Raw genomic sequence first — 23,413 nt, forward strand, 5'->3', positions numbered from 1 at the left:
ATTGGTTTAATGTGATCTTACACACGTGGTAGGAATGTAGCCGGTATTTATTTGGTGACTGGGAAAGTGTTAGTTGTTGTGCCATGTTCTGAGTGACCCTGGTAGGCTATGCTGCAATTATGTCCAATACTTGTTCCTCTATGTCTGAAACCCGAAAACCGATTGTTGTCCACTATCTTCCTGGAACCACTCTCTTTTCTAAATTCTCAATAGAGAAAGATTTACACCCAGCGACCGGCAAAGACACGGCAACGATAGCACAAAACATTCTTATTAGATAAGTAAATGCTGGTGTTTACTAACCATCAACGGTGCGGTAACGACACGTACAGGCAACGTCAAAGCTGACATTCTTGGCAAGAATGTTTTGTCGTGTCGTGTTTGTCCGTTTCGCGAGATAATGCCTATAGCAGCACCCTAAACAGAATGTACATCTGCATATGAAGGAATATCTAGTTTTTAGAAGTTACTTTTATACATTCTATTATTAGAATTATTTTATTCATATACATTTTATAAAAGTCTAAAACTAAATGAATAAAATTCACAAAATCCATCAGGTCAATGAACTGCTAGAACCAACCCACATAAAAAAAAAGAGTGGATCAGATATTTAACCCATCTGTATAAAACGACAAACACGACAGACGAGCCTACCATACCAGAAATAACTATTAACGAAGATGCCACGATCAATACATCCGACGTAGAAAACGCACTACAGAAACTAAGAAGTCGAAAAAGCGCTGGGAAAGGCAGTATACAAAATGAATTGCTCAAATACAGTGAGCAAAGACTAACAGAATAATTAACAACTTTAATACAATACAATATTTGAACACAAAATCCCAAATGAATGGAGAACTAGCTACTGTGTTAATGTTCAAAAAAGGGGACAAGAAAATACCATCAAATTATAGAGGAATAAACCTTTTAATATCTTTTTAATATACCATCTCCATTACAACATTCAAATACCACACAATCTCATTAAAACCATTGAGAACATATATACAAACAATAAAATATGAGTACAAATAGAAGGAGACCTCACAGAACCAATACCGACGGGTAGCGGTATTCGTCAGGGACACAGGGTCCCTGAGTCCTATCCCTTTCAATTTAATAATGGACGAAATTGTTCGAAGTGTTCGACGGCTAAAGGGATACAAAGTGGGGGATGTAGAAATCAAAATAGTGTGTTATGCTGACGATGCCGCTCTCATTGCAGAAAGTGAAGATGACTTACAAAGGTTATTCCACTTATTCAATCTGACAGCGAAGTCTCTAAATATGGAATTATCACCGACCAAAACAAAGTGCTTAACAACATCAAAAACTCCTCTAAGATGCAAACTGGAACTTGACGGTAAAGTAATCGAGCAGAAAATGAAATTTAACAACCTTGGCGTGGAACTTTCCGGCTTTGGGGATATTGAGGCAGAGGTGACAGATCAAACAACAAAAACAAATAGAATATCTGGCTGTCTGAATGTCATATGGTGCAATGTGTAAGTGTATGGGAACGGGCACTAAATCGAGGATCTACAAAACCGTCGTGAGGCTGGTGACATATACCGTTTTATTGTTATTATGTTTTGTCGTGTCGTTGCCGGTCTGTTGGGTGTCTGATAGTGTAAATCAGCATTAAATCGTACGATTTTTCGATTGCAGCCGGATTCCACGCTATTCGTTCATATGTGGGTTCACATTTCAATAATGAGCCCAATTTAGTAGCCAATCGGGGAAAAGTGCGTAGTGTAATAAAGGCATTAGCACATTGACCGAATTTGAATGCATTTTGGCACTATAAAGCCTTATTCTGCGTTTATAATCCATATATTGGATAATGATAAAATCTATAAGCTATTTATATAAGTGCATCATTAGACCAAATACGTTAGGGGCGTGGAATTGACATGAAGATAAGCGATTTACATGGGAAAATAATTTTCAAAAAGCCAATGCAATTTATTTTAAAGGTAAGATTATCGTTTCATAACAGGTGCTTTAGTGGAAAGGAAATTGCTGTATTCCATATCCATTGTCAAACTAATTTTGTGATAATAACTGGGTTACGGTTTGAAAAGTTATTCTGAGGATTGACCTAACCAATCTGTCCTCATGTGACGATGGAGAAGTTAGTTCGCAATTAGGATAAAATTAAATCACAACTTTCCAATTGGTTTTAATAATTATTAATAAACATAAAAATCATACAATGCATTTTGTATAGCTACAGATGCACATGTATAGATAGAGTAGTGCTTTATCGACATATACATTTTTGCGAGAGTTTGAGCGAAGAGTTATGTTGATTTATTTGATCGAAATGCTGCAAGTGATTTTAACGAAATTTTCACAGAAAAAACGTTCTTGTTTAATTTTTTTGTGCAATTTTTTAACGTTTTCAAACAATGCTGGTTCTGTTTTGCTCTTATCGAACATCATGTACTTGGAAAATACTGAATAAGTCAATTTTTAATCTGCAAAGTGAAGTGTGTATAATGAAGTGAAAAATAATCGCTTCGTTTCCTAGATTCAAGGTGTTTAAATTATAAATTGTATTTTGTTTTTTTCTGGCCACCAACAAAGAATGATTGCTGGTCACTAATAATGCCTTGTACCAAAAAACTGAAAACCTTTCCCTTTACTGCAGAGCAGCCTAACTTCATTCGCAAGAAGCTTTGTTATTATGAGCAATATTTCTATTACTAGACCCGAAATCATAATAGCTCAACTTGATTTACCATGGAATATAGTGAGGACGCGTCAATTGGAACGAATTTATAGAAAAGTTACCAAATACCAATACCTGGGTTTCCAAAATAAACGCTACAACTATCAACTTTTTTTTTGGCTTTCACAAATTTGCGCTTGATGTGACTGTCTGAGTGCCCCTGGAAGGCCCTGATTCGATTATGTCCAATACTTGTTCCTCTGTGCCTGGAACCTGAACATCAATTGTCGTCCACTATCTTCCTGAAACCACTCTCCTCGCCCTTTGCTGGCGTTAGTTCTTTCAGGTTCTGCTATGTTACTGTAGCATTTCCCCTGAACTAATCGCATACCAGCAAATTCGTGAAAGGAAATTCAAAGTAAGTTACAGTTTGACAAATTATTGTTATTATTGACAAGGGCTATCCACCTGTAACTGTCTGCAATCTGTTAATCTGTTAATGACAAAAAACATCATTGCCGCTGTGACTTTTCATCAAAAAATTGTAGAAGAGAACTTTTTTGATATCAAAGAAGAAGGAAATATTGAGATCTACTCTGACAAACCAGGCGGCCCTAAATGCAATTCTCAGTGTTAGGATGGGCAGTAGACTGATCCAGGAGCGCTGGGATGCCCTGAATAAAGTGTGAGAACAGAAATAGGTAAACCTGGTGTAGATTCCGGCGCACATGGGGATCGCGGGGAACGAGCAGGCCGACGCATTGGTCAGGCGCGGAACTTCTGAGAGCCCAATAACTGCCGAACCTCACATAGGGCTAGGTAACGGATAGGTAGCAAGCGCACTCAACGACCGTGTCGTTAAAAGTACTACAGATTCGTGGAGAAAGGCGGAAGAGTGTAGACAAGCCAAAGAGTTGATTGGAATGACAAGCGAGGCCAAAGTAATGTCAAAATGACTGATGTCAACGAGTCACTGGGCTCTGAGAACTCTGATTGTGGTCATGACAGGCCACTGCGGTCTGAACAGACACCTACACCTATTTGGAATTGGTGTTAGCCCCGTATGTCCACAATGTGGAACGGCAGAGGAAACATCGCATCACCTTCTAGGAGCACTCCACACTGCCCTGCACGGAACTGTTCCCTAGAGTGGAGACGGATCCTCGCCTTTGTCAGGGAGACGGGACGCCTGGGTGGTGAAGAGGAGGGGTGGATGGAGGGGGAATGGTCAAAAGAGTTTTTAAGGCATACTCGCCGGAGCCATTGGGGTCCCCCCCACAGAACTACTACTACTACTACTATAAAACAGACATAACAACAAATAAAACAAATTAAAAGCCCAAGATGTAAATATTCTTTAAAATGAAATCTAACTGAAAGACTCGCTAATTGGCCATTCGATTAAAGCCCTTCTACCGAACTATTTGTTTGGTATAAAATGAAGGTAATTTCGTACTTATCGGGAATAGTGTGGGGGGTGCTACATCCAGTTGGTACCACATCGAATCTGGCGATATATTGGGCACTGAGAGTTGAGGTTTAATAAGAGACAGTTTCACTATTGTAGTTGCTGCTTTTGCCCTGGCGATGTCTTGTTCTTGTATTAGTTTCTCGTATTAGTCGGGGGCGTTAGCCTGTTGTGGCCAGGATTTCGTATATTACAAATTCTATATGCTCTTTCGCTGAAGGCATGTTTTGTCACTGACGATTATTTTAATTGGCCCTACAGTTTCATCGATGTTTCTCGATCTTGGTTTTTCTGTTGTTTTGACGTAAGTGCTTCAACAAGAGCATTGCATACGATAGACTCCTGTAGTTGTGAGTAATGGCCGTTTGATCTTAAAAGGCCTTCGGCGGTCTTCTTGTATATCTCCTTTGGCACATTTTGTATATAGTTTCAATTTCATGTTTTCCCAGCAGCTGTGCGATTCTTTTCGCCACTCTTAAAATAAGGGAACCATGAAATTATACTTGTGATTTTATTGAAAAGAAAAAGCACAAATTAATATTAAGCAAGCGAATACACATATTGAAGTATAGAACGTTCTACTAAACCCATCAATACCGCTTGCTCTAGTAAAATACTTATGTAACTAAAACGTCCATATCTGATCAAAAAGTGTGTAAAGGCCGCTTATTGAACATTTTCAGTTTACTCCCATCTATTATAGTTGTTACTGAATATTTGAGTCAAAACATGATGGCCCATCAAGGAAGCTGCTTTGTAATATTTACCCATTGTAGCCCTGTTGATAGGCAGCTCAATAGATCGAGGGGACATTTCATCTGCGAAGATCGAAAATATCTGTTATCGAATTTGTGCTAATTAAAAAATGCTGTAATTAGAATAAGCTTTTAATTAAGTTCAACATCATGCCCGTTTATTATTAATTCTTTTATTAGGATGAAAATAGCATTTGCTCGGCTTGTTTTCAGGAATCGATCCGACATTTAATATTCCCCCATTGGACAAGGTTTTCACTTTTAAACCAATTACTGGTATCGGTCATATATATATTTATTCAGAATTAAGGGTGGCAAACACTTTGGCTGGCACTCGGCTGTTTTAACCTACATTGCAAAATTTCGATTTTGTGGTGGCTGTAATGGTTTCGACTAAGATCAATTTGTAACAGGGCTGTTGAAGAATACCGAAAGGGCAAATTAGATTAATTCATATATTTTCTTATAAATCTACTTAAAATAATTTTTGTCTCGTTTTTCGTTTTGCGATAATTTACAGCGTGATTCTCCTTTTAAGGGGCTATAGGGGCTATAGGTAGAGAGTACGACAAAAATATAGAAAAAAAATTTCCGAAAATTTCTAGAAGATATTAACAGTTGAAATCGAATTTCAACTTTGTTATTAAATATTATTTTGAAATGGTCCCATTTTTGAATGATAGCCTATTCAAAAAGAAAATTTACGGTATTGGCTTCAAATTATGATCATTTTTTATATTAAAAAAGTACCCTTCTACAATTTTTTGATGAAAAGTCAAAGCGGCAATGAAGGTTTTTGTCATTAACAGAGTTACAGGTAGATAGCCTTTGTCAATAACAACAAGCATTTGTCAAACTTTGACTTACTTTGAAGCTCCTTTCACAAAATGTACACCAACATCGAATTTGCGAAAATGCGATTAGTTATGGGCAAATGCCACAGTAACAGCAGAAGCTGTAAGAACTTACACCAGCAAAGAGCTAGATATACTGGACGATTGACTCTAGGAATTGACGCAGATAGTGAACGATCTCGAAATGCTCGTTTCCCAGACGTAGAGGAACGGTGTTGGAGATAATCGCAGTAGACCCTTCCAGGAGAACGCGGAGCATTGCACAACTAATACTTTACCAGGCACCGTGTAATTGTCCAGATAACTCCCCCGAAGAAGGGCTAGATTCCTACCATGTATATAAGATACACATGTTACTAGAACACAGTAAGTATCTGATTTTCCGAACACCGATACAAATTGAGCAGGAGTTAATTAGCCGAATACTAGAAGCTGCGCAAAATGTGAACCCAGACTGTTGCCAAGAGTGCACGATAAAGTGATTGGGACATAACCATGTTTGAAGTAACGGGCAGAACTTCGAACATCCCTTGTGATTTGACAACTTAATTGTAAGTTATTTGATCGATTATGATCATTGACACATAACCTTTAACAGGAGGTTTCTGATGACAGCTGTGCCGGATTTAGGTATAACAGTCATTTGCCCAAAAAAAGTTGGCAGCACTGATGGCAAAGTAACAACGTTACCCCAACCTCAAAGTATTTCAATGTCACTTTTACTTTCTTTGTTATGTGTTTATGTTTACCCAAGGCTACTACAGTTTATAATAATTAAGAAGCAACATATATTTACGTAATGTTAATTAGACAGATTACCTGCGTAACTTGAAAAACTTGTATCTCTTCTTAGATACAAAACACGTATCTCTTCTTAGCAAAATGGTTAATAATTTGCACCATAGAAAGGAGACGTCAATTTTTTCAACATATTAAACCTTAATTTAAATATAGAAATATTAATTTTAATTTAGACCAATTTAGAGTCTCTCCAATGATGATGATATTTATACATGTTCGACTTTGTTATACATTGAAAGTTTTGAAGTACACAATTGGAAAGCTAACCACACAAACACTGTAGCCCTGACATCTCCGGCACCAAGCAAAAACATTACTTTTGGCAATTATTTCTTCGTAATGTTTTGCTATACTAATCATTTACCAAATGGCTATTAAACTGCATTAAAGAATTGCTTAATATATTTTGATGTTTCCATCTGATGCTTTGAAAACATTTTTCCGTGCTTTTCCCATGTAAGTCCTAGCAAATCCTTAAAAGGACGACAATTTTAGATCACCCAATATATTGTTTACGGTGATTATTTTCGCATCGATGTCATTTTTCTGCAAAGAGAATATATCATTTACCTTTAATTTTAATTTTTCTTATTATTTGAGCAGTACAAATGGCTCCAAAAACTACACCACCCTTAATTCATCAGTATTTACTAAGGCTGGCTTTATTCCTAGCACTATACAACTGTTCGTCAAACGCGTAACACACTTTTATGTCGTGCTTTTTTTTAGTTCAAATAATTGAATTGATTGGATTTATTCGAATCAATTGAATAGTAATCGTATCATTAACTAACTTCATTTGGTTGGCCGCAGTTACCTAACAGAACCGAAAAAACGCAATTTATCAGTAACTTTACTTATTTACATTGGGGATAAACATTCCTAAGCCTCGAGAACATTTGAAGGTTGCCCAACAGCTAAATTTAATTTTCTTTTTAACAAATAATTACGGCGACAATTTTTGACAATAGCGGATCAGCCTACATCATCATGTACAACGGCAAAATAAATCTTCAGTGATTGTTTTGTAGTTAAGTGTTGCAAACGCGGCCATTTTCAGAATGGTGTTTCTGTTTTCTTGTCCTTGTAACCTCAATTTGTAAGTATTTTTAGTGGAGTTCGTGTTTATTGGTCCGATGTTTGAAGCCATAAATATTTTTCTGTTATTACGAGGCAATGTTATACGACCACGTGATGTTTTATTTACATTAGCAATAGTGTATTGAGTTACCAGTTCAGGCCCAAAGTGAGAATTAGATAACATAAAAGTACTCCAATATTTTGTACATATAAGTATACAAAATAACCTCTATGTTTCGCAAATCTATCGCACAAATACATATAAAACCAATAGTTGAATAAAGGTCTTTTTGAGAATTTTCTTTCAGAGAGTAACCACTTTTAAAAACGTCGGTAGTATTTGTTTTTTTTAATGCCAGCATTCATTTACGTTCTTTCTGTATACAATGTTGAACAGAAAGTTACAATAATAAGAGAAAAGCTTACAAACCGCATGTATGAATTTTTACTCCTAGGTATGAAATTATGCAACGGTGAGTTCGTATTGTTGAGTGAGTCTTAAATTGAACAGTTTACATTTTATGCAATTTTCGATTTCCGTCTGGAATTATGTGAGATTTTTATATGTTAATTCACTGTTTGTGGGGAAATGATGGTCTCAAACTTGGAAAAATTATAATTACCCATTTTTAAAATTAATCAGGTTAAAAAGTTAATTACATTTTTTGTTAAAAAATTAATCTTAATGTGTCAGTGAGATATTAGGCGAGCTTTTGAGCACAGTTATTTTAAGGCAAAATTAATTAGAATAATGGGTTTTCATGACAATTTACCAAAATACTGTAAATTTTGATAAATAATTTATATTGGTCCATTAGACAGATATTTCTGTCAATTTTGGGGAAACGGGACATTTAACAATAAAGTGATACTCATCGTTGAATCGCACGTAATTTCATACATCAGCGTACGTTTTCTTATGCAAATGGGTCCAACGGTTTGAGAGACATATTGTTTCTTCCAGACTTCTAAAGACGTCTTTAAGATGTCTAATTCAGATATGTGAGACGCCTTAAAGACGTCTGTTGTTACAAATGAAGACGTCTTGAAGAGATGCCTTAAAGACGTCTTGAAGAGATGCCTTAAAGACGTCTTGAATAGATGTCTTAAAGACGTCTTGAACAGATGTCTTAAAGACGTCTTAAAGGGATGTCTTCTTGAAAGACGATTTCAAGGGTGTTAGGAATATTCTATGGGAAATTTCCTGTTAGGAATGTAAAATAAAATAACATGTTTTTATTTCATTATTTTTTTGTATTTTGCCTATCAAATATAGGCTATTTTGTCAGCAAATAATTTCGTCGAAGGTTTACCACAATACCACAATAATAAGAGTTTTTTAGTAACACCCAAATAAACCAAGTGCATACAGTCTAACGGAAAAGATTTGATCATGTCAAGTTGTTTTTCTAAAATTGGCTTTCCAGTATGATGATCAGTTTTTTGTCGGAAGTCACAATCTGTCCTTATACGTAGGTTATGTATGTCAGGAAAATACACCCTGTCAGAGTAATTTCCTTCAACATTACATTTTGAACAGGCAGAATAATCAGAATGACCTTTAATATATTTTACATATTATTTTGCAGGAGCGTCACAAATAATTGCTTTGATATATACTGCAAAATGTTGATTTTGATACAAGAAACCTTTATTGATAACTTCACTTGACCTGACTATATAAACTTTTAGCAAATGGCAATATTTATAAGTATTTTTTATATATTTATAAGAAGACCTACTGAATTATTCAAGGTGTTAATTGATTTTTGGCCTAAACTGTTAAAAATACTATTGAGACACTTATTTAGCCCTGTTTGACTGACCTGTTTGAAGCAAGGTTCTTGCATTCAAAGGCAACTTTTAACAAATAGGTTGTACTAGTTGTAATAAGTCATTTAAAGCAGTATGGGCTATGTTGTGCTTCATTGCCCATTCTGCCAACTTTGTTTGAAATTAGTTATTACTAGTACTACTACTGGTAAAACTATCATAAGTAGGATAACCTTCAAATTCATTGACGTCTGCTATGGAATTAGTATCCGAATTATGACATAAAAACTCACTATTGTCATTGACATTAGGATTTAGTGATTGGTTCACTTGTTGCACTTGCAACGTTGAGTTGTTTGGGCTGCACCCAGGCTGTGAAACGATGTCACCACTAACCGAACTCCGAACTTGTAAAGTTTCTGCCTTTCGGTGGCCCCTCATATATATATAATGTTTGTTTAGCTTACCACTTGCACATATTCGCTTCATGTTCGGTTGTGTATAACTGCAATAGACGATTTAATAAACGAAATTAAATGTTTTCACTCACACAATCGGATGCACTCGAGCAAGTTCGTCAAAACGTCTTGTAATAGACATTTAAAAGACGTCTTGTGTCAGGCATTTACAAGACGTCTTGTAGTAGACATCATTAAGATGTCTTAAAGACGTCTTCAAGAGACATACGACGTTCAGACATAACGGCATAATGAAGAGGTCTTAGAGACGTCTTGTGCTGTCTGGGTGTATGTATAGTCTGTACGTTATAACTTTGGTCGCACATCACCAGTGACAAAATTTGACTACCAACGTAAAAACAATTATAAATGAAATTTGTGTGATAAGTCGAATCTTTTTTGTTGTGTTTTGGACATTGGAGAACCTCAAGCAATCATTAAATACTGTAACTACTAAAATACTGAAATACCAAAGAACTTTAAATTACTACCTAATTTAAAGCATGTTGATTATTTGTGTTCATCTTTAAAATTATTAGGTTGGTGAAAATTACAATTCTGCCGAATCGATCGTAGATTTATCGGAAACACATAACGTTTGCTTGTTGGATTTGTCATGTACTTGTCCATGGCTTTTGCGTTGGCGGTATATTTGTATTTTTCAAATAAACCATTATTCTATAAATAATAATCAGCAAAAGCGAGACAGCACTGAGATAATTTAATACTGCTTCGAGAATTTATGGAGGGTATGGCAACAACTAGGGACGATACGGTCCTGAGAAAGTATCGATACTTACTCAAATGAGTGCTAACCAAATCGTCTTGCAATACTGCTCAAATCAGTATTCTGAAAGTATCGAAACCATTACCTGCTCACAATTTTATTTGTTGACTCGATATTGAGTGACTACGTATAATCGTCATAAACACATTTTAAGTATACATTTTCGATGAGTTTCAAGACCGAAATTCACTATTACCCTGAATTTTAACTGTGAACAGCCGTTTAAAGAAGGGATCGTAATAAAATTCATGGAATATATTTTAATGCAATTATTATATAATAATAACCATAAGGTAAACAAAAAAATATTTCTGAAGGTTTTCCAAAAAACCAGTTGCTGAAAATATTTAGGGGACAAGCTTTTCTTATTGTGCGTGATAGCAGCACCAGCTCTATGAAATAGATATTCACTTATGGAAGTTGGGAAATACCGTTTGCATGTCTCCCAATGGGTCACTTTTCAAAGATTTGATGAGATAAGATTGTTGTTGAGACATTGTTGTCGTATTTTTGATACAGTTTTAGGCAAATTTCTCAGTATTTAATAACAATTAATTTTTTTAACTATTTTTCCGTTCTCCTAAAACACCACCAGACAACACCTCCAGAGGAATGACGCGAATTTTGAATCACCCTGTATGAATGTTTTCTAATTATTTATCTTAAGTTATTCCCGCTTGTTCCCGAACGGATTTTCGCCTATTTATTTCTAGATTTATTACTCGCTTCCACGGAGTTCTTCTCTTTTCGGAAATATTTCTCTTCTTTCTTCTTTTTTACCAAGTCATGTAAGTGTGCTGGTCTCTGGGTTGCATTAGCTACTGCGTTAATTCTTATAATCGTTTATTAATACTTGCTGCATTCCATTACTTTTGAAAAGTTATGTTTAAAGTTATGATTAAAACCGATCTTCAGGACATCTTTTGGTATAGAGAATCTGTAAAAAAAATTACAGCAACTTATGTTATTTTGAGTTCGAAGTAACCTGTATATGATGATAGTTTATCATCCATGCATTAAACTTGTTTTCCTTACGAATTCGTCGGATTGATCATTTCTCTTTCTCGTTCGACTTCAAATCCTTGTCATATTTTTCTTATGTGCTTTCTAAACTTCAGTCACACTTCTCTGTTAAGGCGTTTTGAATATCTTTAATTAGAGGCATACTTTTTTCATACATACATAAAAGTTTTGTCTTTGTTATTTGGTTTAAGTCGCCAGTCGCTAGGTGTTTTATTTCTAACATCTGCACCGCTTCTTTAGCTCTCTTTATCTTTGTTCTCTCCCCAACAACAGCGAGGATATATCTCTTGATCAATTTCTTCAGCTTCGCGTTTCTCGAATTTTTATTTGGCTTTCTACTTAGTCGTTATTTTCCACATTAAGCAGTTTCTGGAAGTACTTTGTCCATCTCTTCAGTATATTCGTTTGCTTTGTTATGAACCAATTTTTATTTTTCATCTGTATTATATTTTCGTCCTTTTTTTGCAACTTTAGGATTTTAAAGAAAATCACCCATTTGTCTTTATTACAGGGTGACAATAAAAAAATGACCTCTAGCAAAAACTTCATAAAATTGTTAATTTTCAATAAAAACAAAATTTATCAACAAGGGTCGGTTTCGAAGTGCTCTTCTTGCGCGTCTCGGCAGAGCACCCAACGCCTCTTCCGGCGACAATCTCTCCCATTTCTGACGCAGCTACTCAAAAGTTTTGTGGCGTGTAGCACAGGGCTTGGCCAAAATAAACCACATAATGTAGTCCATCGGATTGAGATCCGGTGAGTAGGGCGGCTATTCTGAATACGAGATGAAATCCGGAAAATGGGTCCGGCACTAGTCCTGAGTCACTTTCAAATTGTGTTGTGTGAGTCCTGTTGGAACGTCGAATCCGCATTGCCAAAGTACTACTGGACCCACGGAAGTACGACGGCTTCGAAGATGTCACGGTAGTAGACGTCCCTGTTGATTTTCACCCTCTGTTCCATGAAAACGAGGGGGTGTTGTCCCTGACGCAACTAGCCCCTATTGTTCTCGTGATTGTGGGCTTGTTTGACGGTGAACAGCTTGTTTATCCTCCTCATCCCTGAAGATGATTTTGTCCCACTGAAGGGGGCGCCCGGAGCGTGGCGACGAAGGAGTCGTTCGCATCTTTCAAGCCGTGCGCGCTTGTCGTCGTCGGTGACGAGCTGAACTTTTTGCAGCCTGTAGGGCTTGAGATGGATATCCTCTCTGGCTATTTGGCGGATTGATTCCCGATTTAAATCAGTCTCACTCGGATTTCGTGTGACACGTTATCGGACGAGCTTTCGGTTCTTGACGGTGCGCTTTCTGCTACTTCCTGGACGACGACCAGTAGGGCCGAGCTCTTCAAAGCTCTTGATGGTTCGCCCGACGTTAGATTTGTCGATCCCGAGCGTTCGCGCAATATCGATCGGACGCTTTTCAACTCTTGTACTTAATGTCAACTTTTTTCTTTTTGGTTTGACATCTTAATAAAATAGCTTAAAAGTGTTGAATAAAATTGAGACCGAACATGTATGTAGTATTTTTAACGGATAATCGAATAAGAACAATAAAAAGTTTCAAACTTAATAAATATTCCTGTCATTTTTTTATTGTCACTGGGTATATCCGTGCATCTTCTAGCCAACTTCTACCCGCATTCTTCATTTTTAATAAACCATCATCAACTTGTCATGAGGATGCCATGCATTGAAACGATAAACATTCCTGCAACGTCAGCACTTATGGCAAGTGTCCATATTATTCAGGTTTCTTACAAATATGGCATACTGTTGGGTTCAGCAAGCTTTTACCTTTGCCAAAAATATGCAAATGTTTATTTGTCTATGTTTGAAGCAGCAAATTAATTGACTGAAAATGGAAATAATAAAACTCTTGCGTTTATTTATGTTGCTTTATTTTTCCTGTTTCAAATGCGCTGGGTTTTTAAGTTATAGGTCCATGTTCCTAGACCGAGCGTACACTTATTAGATTTAATTAATCAACAATTTACAGCAAGCTGTAGGTTTTTACTTTTTTCTATTTTTTACTACTTTTTATTACAAAGTAACTGTAACTGAATTTTTCTATATTTCTCAATTAATTGCGCACATTAATAGTAACACTATTCTAAAAATCCAATAAAATCCAGTAACAACAAGCTAGTAGTTTCTTATATTTAAACATAACTATCTAAAATGCTTAAAAACTTAATTTTCAGTAGGTACCTACCATTACTTTGAAATAACTTAGATTTTAAATTTCAGGTGTGGCAGCCTAAAGATGTCACACCATAGCGACGACAATATGCTGATTGCGACGAGCGACTCGTTTTGGGAGCCAGGAAATTACAAGAAGACTACAAAGAGAATCGAAGATGGAAACAAGCTGTGTTCGGACTTGATAACATTGGCCAGCGAGAGAGCTGAGATCGAGAAGACGTATGCAAAGGCTCTAAAAGCATGGTAAGTGCAGAATACACATAACTTAGTAGCTGTGCAGTTTTTATCTTATTTGCGAAATACTTTGATTTAACTATTGCCGATTTGCTGTGCTCCTATTATTGGCAGTTTGTTGTGTATTTTGCAAGTAAAAACTAATTTTTTTCATTTTTAAATTGTAAACAGGTATGATATAAAATTGAAGAGTACTAAACGGGGTTTTGTTATTCGTTTGTTGATCGAAGATATCATTTGGTCATAATCTATTGCGCTTTAAGGCATTATTTATTGCTAAGAATTTGTTAGAAATGGGGGTTGTTGGTTGCAAACTCTGCGTTTGCAGAGAACATTCCTTAAGCAAATAAGACTTACAAGTAAATACCCAAAAATTTTAAATGTTTTAACTTTAATGTTTTAAATATTCGTTTACATTTTCTTCTTCTCAATCTTGAGAAAGTCTATGACATAAATTTGATTTGTACATTTTACTCTGAACCATTTATCAACAAAAAATACTAGCTTTTTTGTTTCGTACTTTTCACTTAAACAAAAGTTTTATTTTTATGAAACTATTAGTATTTTGCATTATTTCTGTTTTTGTGCCATTATGTATATCTTACTTTATGGACAGTTATTAGCTATGAAACAGATGTAAATACGTTTTTTCGCAGTTGACCAGTGTCTTGAAGGAACGAACGTAATGTAACATAAACTTTTCAAACTGTACATGTTTTATGCCGCTGAGTTTGAATGTGCATACATTTAGAAATTTTGTTTGTGTCAGGTTTTATACTAACATTTTTCTAACTGAACATTTAAATAAATAATGATTCTTAACAAAATTGGAACTTAATTTTCAGATACTAATATTTTACGTAATTATTTAAAAAAATAATTAATAACAGGTAAAAATGTTGTTGAGGTTCCAACTTTAATGAAAAATTAAACACGAAAACACTGGAAATCGTAAAATGGGGATGCAGTTTAGGGGTTTAAAACGTTTTTTTGCGATTTGCGGCGAAACGTGACCTCCTTGCGGGAAAGGTTCAATGGCAGAGTTGGAGATAATAAAAAATATGAAACGTCTATATTTAACACTTTTTGACATAACCTCAAATTAACTGTCAAAATGGCGAAAAATAGATTTTTTGGAATTAAATTTTTTTCCTCAGGCTTAAATGAATTAATTAACATGAAACTTTGTAAAATTATGTCTTTTTTGGTGTTGAGAATGATGATTTTTTGGCAGTTCAGAATTCGATTAGTTTTCGAGTTATGTACATTTTTCGAAAAAAACTATCCTTTTTTCCACGAACATTGTCTTGATATTGTAATGGAAATGGCCTGGGGTACTCACGTTTGAAATGGAGAGATCAAAATTCATAGTATTTCAGTAAATGGGAGGACTGGGCTACCTGAAGGAATCTATATAAGCGGCAAGGAGAACCACAGGGGGGGAAGTGAAGTAACAGGAGCGAACGGGTGCGGAGGAGGTTGAACCCCGCGAGTCGGAGAAGCGAGTTTTCCGTCGGTTATTGTTATTGTTTGTGAAGTTGACGGTAATTTTGAAGTTAGTTTGTTCCTGTTCCGTATTTAAAGTGATACCGAGTTGAATAAAAGTTGGAAGCTGAAGAAAGAGTTTGATACTCGGCCATCAACGGTACAATATTTATTTATAAATTTTTTTAGTATTTGATGTCTATACGTGGTCATAAGAGTGGATTTCAAATATATTTCTAATCATAGTTGTATTTCAGCCTTAATATGTGTAATGAAATATTTTATGTTATTTATTTAACCTTTTTGAACATGGTTTGCGCTACTTACTGCAATAAAATTCTTGCCACTGTAATATTCTTACATGAAAGCAACTTATATTATGTAAATATAGCCCATTATTAATGGAAATAATATCAAAGCGATATCGAAAATCATTGAAAATATTGAACAAATCATGATTTAGAGACTTAAGTTTTTCGCACTTTTCAGCTGTTCAACGATAAATAAATCACCAAGTCATATAGACTATTTTAAAGTAGACATTACAGCAATTGAAATGACTACTAATACACTTTCCAAATCCAAAAAAGATCAAGACGTTCGTGGAAAATAAGAGTAGTTTTATCGAAAAATGTACTTAACTCCAAAACTGTCAAAAAGTGTTAAATACCTACAAAAGTTTTGTGTTTTTCACAAAAAAAAAACATTTTTTGCTAGTTGGTTACGTTTCGCCGCAAATCGTTAAACCCCGTTTTCAGCCCCTAAATTGCATCCCCATTTCACTATTTCCAGTGTTTCCAAAGTTGGAAGCTGAACAACATTTTCCACCTGGTCCTTGCATATTATTCATTTTTTTACAATGTATATGAAAATTCGTATTATATTGCATTCGTATTGTATTCTACACAATATGCATTTAGGATCCTATAATTATATATTTTTTTTTAATATTTATTATTATTTTAAATATTGTTTTTAATTAAATACTTAATTATTTAAATTATTTTAAATATTAAAAATGGTGTAAAAAATAATTAAATCATAGCCATCATGCAGTCTTAACTCTCTGCAGTTATTAGTGACAAATTAATGGCCAGTTAACTAGTGCTAATAATTCATATGATTATCGCATAGTAGGTATTATTTTTAAATAATGAATCACTGAAAGATACCATCACCAGACATAAACGTTTTATAAATATTTATATCGTGTACTTCATGGTGTAAGAATGCAATTTGATGTGCTTGTTGTTATTTTGTTTAATGTTCTTTATTAAATTGTGGTTAATTTATACTGCAACTCTTTGTTTTAATGTTATAAGTACAAAATTCTTTTGGGTCCAAACGCACGTAATTATAAGCATTTTATTTCTTCTATACGCCAGACTTCAAAACTAGCCAGTGATTGAAATAATTAGTGGAACATAGAAAATTCATGTATGTGTGTGGCTCTAAAGCACGAATGTTTTCCTGTAAATAATCAACCATATTTTAAATGTGTCATCATCATCAACAGCCGTTTTGTGTCCACTGCTGGAGGCCTCCCGTAAGTCGTCCCACCATCCCGTGGGGGGACGTCCTCGGTTTCTATATGCTTCGTGCCTGTGTCTCCATTCTAGGATTTTCTTCTAGGGACATCTTCCATCCCTGACTCTGGCAACATGGCCTGCCCAGTTCCAATTCAGCGCAATCCGTTCAACTTAGTCCGTAACACCGGTTTTTCCTAATTATATTATTTGGAACTCTGTCTGTGAGGGATAAATTCAACATTGATCCCGCCATCGCTCTTTGTGCCACTTGTATTTTGTTTGTTATCTTCCTGGTAAGTCAGTGTTTCTGCTCCATGAGTTAGAACCGGGAGCACACATTGATCAAAGACCTTCAGACACATGGGATTATCTGATTTAAAGACATCCTTCAGTTTTCCGTAAGCTGCCCATGTCAGTCCTATTCTCCTCAGTCGAAAACGTGCTTCAAACCGTCGTTTTGGATGCAGTTGCGTTATCATACACCATATTAATTGAAGTGGTTGACCGGCATTTGCTTTATCAAACTTACATTCGGTATTACACTACGCACTTTTCCCGGATTTATTGGGCAATTTATTGAAGGACACCACAAATGAATGCAAAGCGAGGAATCGGGCTGCGATCGATTAATCGTACGATTTAGTGCGGACTTAGAGCATGTTGGAAATTTATACAGATTGTGAAAATTTTCTGGGCATTTTTTGGGAAAGGGTTTCAGATGTTGAACATCTGTGTTGTATGCAAGTTTAACAAATTAGTAAAGTACATTAGTCGCTTCTTAGAAGGCATAATTAAAGAATTTGGCTCTTGGGCAACAGAAAATAGTAGACCTTAAGTATTGAAATTTATGTTGGTTTTACTGAAATTACACTAATTTATTGATATAACAATATCAAAGCGTAGGGTCAATGACGGAATATAGAAGAAGATAACCCTCAATAATTGACCCATTTTATTGGCCAATAAATCGGGAAAAAATGCGTAGAGTGTACTGTTGAACGATCATTCCGCAGCTTGAAAAGAATAAAAACCTGGCTCTTAGCCACTATGACACAGTCGCCTCAATAGCCGCATAATGATCAATGTGTACATACTTAAAACTTATTTTCCAGAACTTGGATGAAATTTATGTTTTCGGTGTGTGCTTGGTATTTTTTTTTGTTTATGTTCTACTTTTATTTTTTAAATTAACAACATTCAGTTGGTGTATTTCTACCTAGAAAAAAATTCTACCAGTCTTCATTCCATTCCCAATTTGTTTTTAACTCGCCCTTCTATATATCCATATCCATTCGCATATTATATTCCAGAATAGTTCGTTACTGTAGGTTATGATAAGTTTTTGTCTGTTTATGTTATTTAACTTAAAATAGGCATACATTAATATCAATTACGCAAAATCCTAAAAAAATACAGAAATTGTAAATTCAGTTTTGGAATGAATCAATGTAGTTAAAGATGTGTTTTCATATATGAAGATGATATAATATCGGTAAATGTCTGGGAAAAGGTCATGCAATCGGTACACGCATTCTATTCGGATTTTTATATCATTATGTGGAATATAATTGACAAACTAAATGTTGAACAATTGAAATCTAAGATAATATATACAACACATATTTATAAATAAAATCACTAAAAACTGCTTTATAACCTTTCCAGAGAAACTCACCCACAGTCTGATTTTCAATGTTCATTTTGATTACATATAGCTTTGGTCAACTTTTATTGAATAGGAGCTGTTCTGTTTGAATTATCATTGAAAACATCGAATTTTTTATTGAAAATCATTACTAGAATGACTCGAGGTTGAAATATTGCAGTAGTGTAGTCGACTAGTTGCAAACCATTGCAAATCGTCGGAATATTTTCCCACTGCACAAACAGCTTTAATCATGGTGGATGTGACTAAACAACGCATGCATTTTAAATTGGATTTTTCCTGTATTTAAAATTCTCCCGCCGGTTTCGATAAATAAATATCCTTCAAGTAGCATCACGGGAAAATTTTTCAGCAGGCTTACAAGGAAGCATCAAATTATAGAAAAACTAAGAAATGTACAACTATTTTCGCTTCCATTAATATTTGGGCGAACTATCTGCAAATATATAATTTGCTTTAAATTAACACAAAATTCACAATGTGTTCAATTAATGGATATAGAGTAGAAATATGGAGAGTTTGGAATTTTTCTCTTATAATTTATGGAAGCACAACTTGAAAATTAGTCATGCATTTCAAATCTCTACTATTGCAGATATTGCAATTATGAGGAGAAGAACTAGGGATGGACATCGATCTTCTAAGATTGATGGTAGCCATCGATGTTGACATCGAAAGGTAATATCGATGTTAGGGAAACATCGAAGGCAGAACATCCGTGTTTGACAACATCGATGTTCTGATAGTTTGCAGTTGCATACAAATTTCAAATTGATTAACTTATCAAGAGCACTATCAAAGAGTTTGCAGAAATTGTTTCTATCTAGTATCAACATCAAATGTCCGACGTTTTCATCTCAGGTTCTAACATCGATGCTTTATCGATGTCCCAGTTCTAACATCGATGCTTTATCGAGGTCCCAAATTTCCAACATCGATCGTAAAAATATCGAACATTCATTCATCAACATAATTCGTTCAGAATTACATCGATGTTTTTCTTCCATCCCTAAGAATTCATTTAATTGCGGTTTCATAATGCAAAATTGTCAATCCAATAATTTGACTTGACTACGGAGATAAAAGTTTCGCTAAGTGTGCATCATCCAACAGTTCAGCTAATCTTTGGTACAGCCAGGCGACCAATCAGTAGTAAAATTGCTTGCGTCTGTGGATCTCTGCGTGGTTGAATCTCTTCTTATAAAAATGCTTTCGTCATTTCAGTAAATTTGATTTTGAACCAGAGGAATCTTTATCGCATTGGTTGTATTGTAGAATGGCAAACATTCTCACTTGTAATCTAATTCCGATATTATCACTCCATTTAGCCTTGATAAACCTTATCTTTCAGGTGATAAAAGTGTGTACGTTTTTAATATTTCAAATAGTAGGTATAATACTTACCAGGTAAATGAAGGCTGAAATTATGTATAGGATATTAAATGTGATTAGATTTTTACGTCATACAGGTTGGCCGGAAATGATGCGCAGATATTTTAGGGGCTAATTCTACATGAAAAAGGCTTGCATTTTAATTTTTAAAATAATTTCTATTTAATTCTGCTCTGTTGTTCACCGATTGTTCGGAAATTTGGCATATTTTCCGCAAATGTTGCCCAGTATGAATGATATATTACATTCACCCCTTAGTTTCCAACTGTCGAAATCACTATTGGTGTGAAGTAAAAAATACAACGTTTTCGTTTTTTGTTTTTTACTACTAGCGGAGCGACCCGTGGCGTTGCCCACGTTGTCCTGTAGTTACGTGTGCAATTTTTCTACAACAGTTCTGATCGATTTCAGCCGAGAGGCAAAGAATGGATAAATAAAATTTATTTCTGGCCGCAGTTAAATGCTTGTTATAGAACATGAAGAGAACATATACAACTCAGCGCCCTCTATGAGCGAGCTTACAGCGAGACAGTGCAGAAACACCGTAAAAATATATTTTAACTCAAAAACTAAAAGAGTTAGGAAGTTGAAATTTTGTCAGGAAGTTACTCTCCAATAAACGAAGAAACATACAGATTTTCAGGCGTGTAGCTCGGTGCGATCATGGTTATATTTGGCGTTTTTATGGACAGACAAACAGACATTTATTCATTTTTATATATACAGGGTGGTTTTTTTTTATCTTGAAACGCTTAAATATTTCGGAAACTAGTGATGTAAGGAAAAAATGTTTCAAATAAGAAGTTAATATCTGGGAGGGGGAAGTTTATTCGTGTCAGAAAAACTAGCCTACTTCGACCTTGTAGGCTAGGCAGGGGTCAACTTGAGAATTTTAAATGGTAACCACAACATTTTATTGGATATTCAAATAGTACATCAAAAGCTGGGAATAATTTATCTAAAACATTTTCTTCGATTTTGACAGGTGGCGCTGTAATCATCAATTATCAATTTTTTTGCTTTAGATCTGCTGAACTATTATTTTATTGAAACGCTTAAAAATTTAGTCTGACCAATAGCTTCTATTAATGTCAGAGGAATATTCAGTCCGAAAATTGTTTGTTGATAAAAATCAAATATTTACCTCCAAATCAACAAAATATCTCTTTGTTTATTGAAAGTATATCGGCCGGCTTCTCCGTATACAAAAATAATTTCAATTTTTTCTTCCACAGTTAATGCGCCCATATCAAAAATTATAGTAGCTTATTTAAATCAAATTCAAATAATGGTTCTAACTCAGAACGAAATTAATGAAGGTCAAAGTCAACAATTTGAAATTTCTACGCTTTTATCAGCGTTCCTACATTGAGTTGAGAGAAATTTTAGATGACTTTGACAGCTTCGTATTCAAAGTACATTTCTAAATGTCAGGTATTGGCAATGCGAATTTTCAAACTATTAATTCTATACTTTTAATAAACAAATAGATGTTTTGTTGATTTGGAGGTACATATTTGATTTTCATCATCAAACAATTTTCGGACCGAATATTCTTCTGACATCAATAGATGCTATTGGTCACACTAAAATTTTCAGCGTTTCAATTAGATAATACATAGTTTAGCAGATCTAAAGCAAAAAAGATGATAATTGACGAATAGCAGCGCCACCTGTCAAAATAGAAGAAAATGTTTTGGATAGATAATTCTCAGTTTTTGACGTACTATTCGAATCTCCAATAAAATGTTGTGGTTACCATTTTAAATTCTCAAGTTGGTCCCTACCTAGTCTACATGGTCGAAGTGGGCGTTGTTTTTATGACACTAATAAACTTCCCCCTCCCAGAGATTAACTTCTTATTTGAAACGTTTTTTCTTCGGATCACTAGTTTCCGAAATATTTAAGCGTTTCAGGAAAAAAAACCACCCTGTATAGAGATGAAAGCACAAATTGCAAGATCTCATACAAACACCAAAAATGTGTTCCTACTTGTTTCTCTATCAAACGCTCATGAGAGATTGGCAGAGTCTCGAGAAGAATGTCTCAATAATTTATTGCAGTGCTATAAACACCCGAATATGGACATATAAATAAGAAAAAGGAATTTATTTGGTATATACTATTAATAATTTAAATATTTTACTTAAATGTAAAATAATATGTACATACATTCTTTTCGTTTGTCTTAATGTGATTCCAATAATTTCATTTTCAATAAACTTATTTAATTTTACCCTAAACATATTCGTATTCTGGTGTTTAAGAGATATATTAAAAATGCCAATGCGAAAGGGGAGGCCAAAATTGATCCTACACAGAATGGTATTTAATTAGAAATCCTTCTATGTAATCATCAACGTATTTGCCGTTTTCTGATGATTCTCTAGAGAAAGCAATTTTTGCTCTTTTGAGAATTTTATATGGTTCCTAAGTCCAAGTTGATGTGGTATTTTTATATAATCCATCGTATTTGTTGATTGCAAGAAATTTCTCATTTTATTACATGCTAATATGAAGAACTTTGTAAGTTTGAGAAGAAATAGTGCACGAATTAATTTTAATTGAATAACTGGTGTCGTTTGTATAGAAAGTTTTGGTGGACTCAAACTATTTTTCCCGTTTTTATTGCAATGTTTCAGTAAGCATGTAAGCACATGTTTTTCGTAGCTGGCTCATAAAAAACCTTCATATGTCTAGTACATACTGATTTGCATTGCATTGCATACACTTAAACGCCCAAAGCGAATTTTTTCAATGAAAAGGATTAAAATTAATGTAGTTGAAAATATTATGTTTGATTATGAAATTGTATTTCTTTAAGGTTTTATTAAGTGTAAAAGTTTTCTTTCATTGTAATATAAAGCAACAAAAAAATATCAATTTTCTTGTGTTGATTTAGTATTTATTTAGAATTTCTCCGCGTAGAAATAGCGATTTCAAAAAGAATCAATCGTATTTCGGTAAGGCCCAACTAGCTAAAACTAATATCAATTTAGCTACTGAACTGAAACTTTTAATTCTTTCATTACTCATATCTCTTTATAAAGGGTGTTTCCAAGCAAATCCTAAGAATTTTAAGAGGATGAAAGATAAGTATGTACTAATTGTTCCATACTCCTGAAGTTATCTAACTTCAAAAGTGGAGTAAGAAATATTAGTCTTAAATATGTTTGCCCTTTTGAAGCTATAAGCTACAAAATCAAGCGAAATGTCGGATAAAATA

At 34.6% G+C, this 23,413-nt stretch overlaps 1 protein-coding gene across 9 annotated transcripts in view; it reads left to right on the plus strand.

The window, feature by feature from the left end:
• LOC109533465 (protein kinase C and casein kinase substrate in neurons protein 1) overlaps positions 1-23,413 on the plus strand; it is a 58,163-nt gene that overhangs the window by 19,303 nt on the left and 15,447 nt on the right. For 3 of the 9 annotated variants that reach the window (XM_048661402.1, XM_048661406.1, XM_048661408.1), the window contains exons 1-2: positions 7,573-7,657; positions 13,927-14,124. In XM_048661402.1, coding sequence (XP_048517359.1) covers positions 7,620-7,657; positions 13,927-14,124 — 236 coding nt within the window. In that variant the 5' untranslated portion in view covers positions 7,573-7,619. Of the gene's footprint in view, positions 1-7,572; positions 7,658-13,926; positions 14,125-23,413 lie in introns of those variants that run through there. The other 6 variants (XM_048661407.1, XM_019898800.2, XM_048661405.1 and 3 more) reach the window with 4 other exon arrangements.

Source organism: Dendroctonus ponderosae, unplaced genomic scaffold (assembly GCF_020466585.1).
Source record: "Dendroctonus ponderosae isolate FM_Combo_2020 unplaced genomic scaffold, Dpon_F_20191213v2 Dpon_F_20191213_1, whole genome shotgun sequence".
NCBI lineage: Eukaryota > Metazoa > Arthropoda > Insecta > Coleoptera > Curculionidae > Dendroctonus > Dendroctonus ponderosae.